Source organism: Hesperophylax consimilis, chromosome 8, assembly GCF_061612785.1.
Source record: "Hesperophylax consimilis isolate HC1 chromosome 8, BYU_Hcon_1.0, whole genome shotgun sequence".
NCBI lineage: Eukaryota > Metazoa > Arthropoda > Insecta > Trichoptera > Limnephilidae > Hesperophylax > Hesperophylax consimilis.
Genome location: NC_142843.1, coordinates 20,043,708 through 20,051,325, shown reverse-complemented (window position 1 = coordinate 20,051,325; position 7,618 = coordinate 20,043,708). Strand labels below are relative to the sequence as shown.

Below are 7,618 nucleotides of genomic sequence, written 5' to 3'. Positions count from 1 at the left end.
AACAACAAATCAAGGCAAATCGATGAAACATACTTAAATTATTTAATTACCAATAATTTTAAAAGATTCTTAATAAATTAGCATTAGTCATTTTTCTCCGTAGATCCATCCACTTTTGTTTTAAGGGCAAAAAATTTCGTATTTTCCACGAAATAATTAGCAAATTTTCTTTTACATAGACCCAAAATCTTAATAAATTTTCGCTTATGTACATAAACCCGATCCCGCTAATAAAGGCTACTTTTTCTAATAAGTACAAAAATTAGAATAGAACCCAATATAAATCAATTTCCATTTGCTAAGTAGAAATATTGGCCAAAATGAAATAATAATACCAAGTTAAATAAAGCTGTACAAATATTTGTTTCACAAGAGATGAAATTTCCCGTTAGTCTTCAGAAAGCGAAGACTTGCAAATCTTCATATTAAATCATTTATTATTCACAGAGAATCTGTCTGAATTTACAGAAGCGATTTGGTTTGATTTAATGGCAACACAATAAGTATTTAATAAAATGTCTGAGCGTTATATTTATTTTAATACATAAAATTGTATACCCGACGTGGCTTTAAAAATAATGTAATCTACCATATAGAACCATCTTTATTATTATTTAATTCATATTTAATATAGGATGTAGGACTAATACAACTGGGATTTAGGCAAACTTTATCACAGGTAATCTCGGTTACAGTCCGTCATCATAATTAACTTTGTCAAACAGGTAGGTTTACCTTTTCTGAAAACATTAAATAATATGTTGGTAATGGTAAGCACTTATAGCACGCGCAATTAGAATTGATCCAAACAACAAAACAACCGACACTTGGGAATGTGTACATCGGTGAATAATATGTAGGTATTCACTTCCCGACGGTGGTGTTATTGAGAAACGTCACTGAGAAACAGCATTTTGTCTTGCTTACGACTAATTTGGGTGTATAGGTACATTGTTTGAATTTGAATAATATATTTTTTTATAATTATTATTCGATAATTGTTATATTGTATTAAAAATTAGCTTTTCTCATATTCGCTGAAATTTCCTTTTCTGACGTCGAAGAACGTGTTTGAAAAATGTTGTATGTAAGCAACGTATATTTGGGAGTGCTGTGTTCGTGTCAACTCGGACTTCGCTACATATAAAAAACTATATTAACTTTTTTTTATATTAACTCCACACAGGAGGCCCTGAAGAAAATAATTTCCCTCAGGGCCTATGTCATCTTTGGGGATGCTGTGTGGAGGGTCTTTTTGTGGAGAGGAAGGAGTGAACATTGGTCTTGAAGAGTCCCATGTTGTAGGAGGGAGGAAACACAGAGGCCGGCAGTTCGTTCCACAGCCGAGCTGTTGAACGAATGCATACCTATTTGAAAATTCATATTTACTTAGTGAGAAACTAGCGCAGACCCGTGAAGAATCGCGAGATTTTATAATTCAGACTTTGAAAAGGATAATGAAAATCATTTTTTGTTAAAAAAATAATAATAAATATATTATGTACTTAGGACGGGTTGTTTCGGAGAATTTGAACAATTCATCAAATTTCAACGTTCATTTTCAAGTTCTGTGAAAGATTTTTTCAAGTTTTGTTTTTATTTCAGTTTTGTCAAGCAACTAGCCTATACTGATATAATAACAGAACTTGAATAGGACTTTCACAGAACCAGAAAATTAACGTTGAAATTTGATGAATTGTTCAGATTCTCCGAAACAACCCGTCCTTAGGTACTTTTTCGCTTTATTGAATGTGTTCCAATATTGAAAATTACGCATGAATTCGAAGCAAATCCTGAACTCTAGAACTAGAGTTCATTGAACCGGAGTTACACACAAGCAGACACACAACCGAAATTAGTATTTTAATAATACCTTACATGCATGCATTTATTAATTTCACACATTTTACGCTCTGTGCTGTACATAAGTTTTACAAAACCTCGATGGTAGACGTAAAACTAACAAGAACCAGAAATTGCAAAATTCTCGGATGATTGGATTATTTACAAACTTGACATAACATCATATTCACGTGAGAACACAGTAAGTACGTTTTTCAGAAAAAAAAATTACGATGTAGGTACTGCCTGAAACTCACTTTTGGGCTGTCTAGTTTATTCCTTATTCGTATAATATTAATTCACTCTTAATTTTGTGATCATAAGAACAATGTTTAATGCATTGAATGGAGAATAACTTATTTTATTTTCTTCAGTCATTGGTTTATTGTATCTATATTTATTCATAATTTATTTATTATTTATTTATTAACGCCCTATCGGGCTTTTACATAGTAAGTTGACAGTAAATGTATTTAAGTGTAACATGTACATGGATAAAATAGCTAAATATAATTTACTCATAAGGTATTTAGAAAATAATATGGTTTAGTAAATCAAAGTATGAAAACAAGATCTTTTTTAAAGCTAATAAATATTACAAGTTAATAACTAGCAAAAAGGTCTAAAATTAGTTGCCTTTTGAAACTCTCAAAGTTATTAACACCAAATATGTCGATAAGTTTACAATATTTGTTTGCAAGGTGATGAATTCTTGGAATTGGTGAGTACAAAGAGTAGTTAGTATTGAGGTTATTGTTACATTTAAAAGTGTCTATGCTACGAGTTTGTCTGGCAGGTACATTCATATAAATTAATTCCAATAATTCAGGGCTGTCAATGAGAGATTTGATAATTTTGAATAAAAATAATATATCAGTTAGAACTCTTCTATCCGATAGTTTGAGAAGTCTGGTTTCGGTACGTAAGTTATTATAATTTATAAATTCGATGGGAATATTCATTTTAAAATTGATGTACCGAAGAAATTTATTTTGTACCTTTTCTAAGGCTTGAGAATGGACTTTGTAGAACGGTGACCATACTGTTGAATTATATTCTATTTTACTTCGTACTAATGAGCAATATAAATTTTTTAAAGTTAACACATTTTTAAACTTTGCCCCCATTCTCAAAATAAAACCGAGCATTCTCATTGCATCGCTAGTAGTTTCATCGATGTGTAAGTTAAACTGAAGACTTTCGTGGAATAAGATACCGAGATCTAGAATCTGTGAAACTCGAAGAAGATTAGCGCCATTAATGAAATAAGAAAAATGAAGAGGATTTTTACTAAATTAAATTTACAATCATTTTTATTGTAAAATTCGTGTAAATTTGTTTTAATATATTATGTATATAACCATAAATATTATATTATGTTGACCTATCTCATCCTTTTTTACTCATAGATCTGAAAGATCTCATCCAGAAATATATTTTGAAAAAAACTGAGAACAGGCACTTAGTACTTACGTCATGAGAAAAAGAATTTTCAAGTCACATTCTGATGTACTTTTACTATGATAGGTTATGGATAGGTTGATAAAGAAGATGAAAGTCTTGTATATCAGAATTTGACTTTTGCAAATTCCTAGCTGCCTTTTTGCTTATAACGGCAGCACAATAGGTAGGTACAATATATTCTATTCGCCCACGTCCAGGGTCCAGATCAAAAAGTTTACTTGTCCATTTTGCGACTAGCAAATATTCACACCATTTTTCAGTATTATGATGGTATTATGTTTTGCTACATCGTCAAGGGGTGGCGCTGTGCGAGGTAGAATTTTCTCAATTCTGGTACGAATCGAGTTTAATGGGTAAAAACGCAATCTCCTCTCTTATCACTACCATTTGGTTTGCTTCTGAGAATCTGAAGACATTGTAATTATTTCTCCAACCCGCGATTGAGTGCGGTGATATTAGTTACTATAGCTTATTTGGTACTAAAGAATTATGAAACGTCTAAAAATATGTACGTTGACTTCTTTAGTTAATAATTACGCCGCCAGTAGCGCTACGAAATTCAGTCTTTTCTTTTCAGAGTAAGATTAGATTACAGGTTTTTTATGTTTTCGATTATTCCTTGCATATTATTTGCCGTTCCTCGAATTTTCACTTGCAGTCGTAAAGAAAAAATAACTTAATTTCAATGACTTGTTTTATACAAAGAAGTTTATTACTGCGCACAATCAAAATAGTGGTGTCCTGTCAAATTAAGTTTGTAAACAAAACCGAACGTCAAAGTTGTAAAACTTCGTTCCAATAAGTAGTGAAAATGATTTCGGATATGCTTGATGATTTCTTTGAGGACAATCAGGATAGCAATATTGAAAATGTATGTTATAATCATGTACGTCATATCAAATTTCTACCTTAGTACATATTTCTAGAAAATATTTTTTTATTTTTCGGTAACGTACCCTACTGTAGTAAATATTTTTCAGATGGTTCCTGACAATCAAAATGTTGCCAAAATTCTTCAGAAATGTTCACACTTAATCAAAGGTAAATATTTTTTACATCGGTACCATCCAAAGAGTAAAATAAGTTTACATTACTTTTGAAAACTTTTCTTCTGTTATAGAAGTACAACCGCAAGACCAACACTGTAACATTCTGAAACAGTATTTTGGACACACTGTGTTCCGACCTTTACAATGGCAGATAATCCAGTCTATTTTGGAAGAGAAAAGGGACAACTGCGTTATAATGGCCACTGGCTATGGAAAATCTCTCTGCTACCAATATCCCGCTGTGTTTACTCAGGGTTTGTCAGTTGTCATCTCGCCTCTTATCTCACTCATGGAAGATCAAGTGATTTGCCTGAAGGTTTGTCAATATCTTTTGAAGCTTTTGTTTTCAACCCATAAATACATCTGGAATGTATGCGTGTTTTCAGTAATACGTCCGTAAAGACCAACAATATGTTTTTAGTTTCTATATCGTTTAGAGGGTGTCCGGGGGTACAGTGTGCTAACTTCAGAAGGTAATCCAATGGTTTAAAGAGACCGGTGGCTTTATCCGGAAGTGTGGATCAGGGCGACGTCGCTGCACATCTGAAAGAGACGATCGCTTTATTATCTCATAAGATTTTGCAATAGGTGCCATTTTTGTGACGCCAAGTGTAGTTTGTATTTTGTGATAGTTTGTTGTCCCTCTTGAACATATTTACAAAAGGTTCTTCTGATGTATTGGACTTACACCGACGTTATAACCTACTATGAAACAAATAAGTCCAAAATAAATAAGTATCCGATTGTTCACAGAAACAGCGCTATGTAAATCAGCCAAATGTTATTATTATTAAATGAGAGTAAAGTCTTGTCTTCCAAGTAAAGTTTTTTTGGTAAAAAAATATCCAAAGGGTTAAGTTTGTTTTTTTACATTGTAATAGGTAGTAATTTTATTTTAATATTATTACATTTATTTCAGAATCAAAATATTCCAGCCTGCTTTCTTGGATCGGCTCAAAATAAGAAAACGGAAGTGATTAATCGGTTGATGAACAATCACTATCGCGTAGTGTACTTGACTCCTGAGTACGCCACTGGTGAAATGGGTAATTTTTATTCTTCCTCATTCTTTTAAAAATGTTCATGTTATTTTGTGTGATTGAAAATTGAAAACTACCGATGATCAATTTTACTTCTGTCACAAAGTAAACCTGTGTATTTACTTTCTGTTGGTGTAGATGATTTCAGTAGATAAGAGCAGGATAACAGCCTTCAATATAAAAATTAAATGGGTATTTAACCGCCAAAATGTTCCTAAACAAATCAGTATGTACTCAATACCACTGACCACACACCGTGCTCCTAACTTTCGATTCAGTTCCTAACTAACTAACTAACCATCACGCCGTTTCTCCGCAGGGGTAGGCAGAGAGGACGGACCGCCAAACAATTCGGTCTTGGTACACACTCCTTGCCTCATTCACATTCATACATCGTATACATACATACTCTTACATACTCTTCTATTATTCTGACTCTTGACATGGCCCGACTCAAGTATCTGATTCACTTGGTCGTGCCATGTCTTCCTCGGGCGTCGCCGACTTCTGCTACCATTCACATTTGCATCGTATATTCTCCTTAAACTCCTTTCTTCTGTCATTCGCTCTACATGCCCAAACCATCTAAGCGTCACTTTCTTGATCTTACTCATTACACATCAGCCTTGCACTCTTTGCAGATCTCCACATTACTCACACGATCATACATGGTTTTACCACACATACGCCTCAGGGATCTCATTTCTACAGCATTCAGTCTACTTTCATCCTTTCTCTGCCAGTTCCATGCCTCACTTCTTTACATCAGGGTAGGTACCAGCACTCCATTGTGGACTGCTAGCTTCGCGTCTTTGGACACATTTTTGTTAGCGCCAACTGCGTTCAGTCCTCCATTAATGGAGTTACCTGCATTTACCCTTCTTTCAATATCTCTGTCAGCCTTCCCATCTCTCGTAAACAACTTCCTACATACACAAACTCATCCACCTCTTCCAAGTATTCCTCATTCACAACTATATTGCACACTGTTTTCGTACTCTCTCTTTCAAACACCTTTACTTTAGACTTACTTACATTCATTATTAACTCATTCTTCATGCATACTTCGTTTATCCTAGACACGAGAGACTGTAGATCATCCATACTATTAGTAATCAGCACCGCATCATCAGCATACAACAGGCAACATACTTTCAGATTACTCAAATTCGTGCCAAATCCCACCTCTTTCAATTCTTGCATACAATTATCATTGAATAACCACGGTGACATTACGCAAGCCTTGTTTAACACCTTTTGTGATATCAAACCACCCCGTAAAACCACCTTTCACCCTTACAAGTGCAACGCTTCCCTCATACAGAGACGCAAGATTGCCTAAGTCAGATTCGTATTCACTCCATACTTGGACTATACCTTCCACCGTTGCCAACCAAAAAATAAATTTTCTTGCAGTCAAAAGGTGTATCAAACGGGTATTCTTTATATTTACTGTAAATAGGGGTACCGGGTTTCTAGTTGGCGAGCTGCTATTTTCATGGCCTGGCCCAGTTGCTGCGAAATGTGAAGAAGCAGTCGAGGCAGAGCAAAGCGGTCGGAGTAGATGTTGCGAGTTTGAGGTTTGGAAGAGTGATATGAGATAGCTTTTTGCAAAATATTTATCGTAAAGCCCGATACCGTGAGCAAATTAGAGTGCGCGCACCAGTGCCGCCCCTTGTTAACGAAGTGCATATACGTACAGTTTCTTATGTTCTAATCTAAACTACTTTTTCCTGGCAGTTTTATTGAGTTCAGAATAAATTGTACAATTTGAAATGGAGGGCTATGTGTAGGTGGATTGAGAGATATTTTTGCTATCAGTGTGTGCTTTAAGCTCATTGGCTGGCGGTGACCGCCCAGTGTGGTCATGCGTCGTAAATACTGGGTCCGCAGTGCACGCCCCGTTCAGTCTTGTGCAACCAGGAGGGGTTGCGATGTAAAAATTGGTTTTCTTCTGCTGCCATTGTCAAAAAGCTTCTTTGCGGTTTTTGGCCTACATTCGCATTCAATACAAAAGGAATAATGAAATCAACCAGTGAAAAAGATTATGGCTTAAAAATATTTATTAATATAGATCACAGACATAGGAATTAATAGACGAGAAGATAATGGCGAGGGGTAAAATCAACTGTTGAAGAACGAAGGGAGTGAAGCTGACTGTGATTCGTCAATAAATCAATCTGACAGTAAATAGGCATCTCGCATTATAATATCACCATTTAC

General features: G+C 34.7%; 1 protein-coding gene across 3 annotated transcripts in view; it reads left to right on the top strand.

Moving 5' to 3' along the window:
- The first annotated feature begins 3,855 nt into the window (after positions 1-3,855).
- Positions 3,856-7,618, top strand: part of LOC149421691 (bifunctional 3'-5' exonuclease/ATP-dependent helicase WRN-like) — a 28,267-nt gene continuing 24,504 nt past the window's right edge. For 2 of the 3 annotated variants that reach the window (XM_089635015.1, XM_089635017.1), the window contains exons 1-4: positions 3,856-4,192; positions 4,287-4,347; positions 4,427-4,671; positions 5,275-5,401. In XM_089635015.1, the coding sequence (XP_089491141.1) occupies positions 4,118-4,192; positions 4,287-4,347; positions 4,427-4,671; positions 5,275-5,401 (508 nt within the window). In that variant the 5' untranslated portion in view covers positions 3,856-4,117. The remainder of the gene's footprint in view (positions 4,193-4,286; positions 4,348-4,426; positions 4,672-5,274; positions 5,402-7,618) is intronic. The other variant, XM_089635016.1, reaches the window with a different exon arrangement.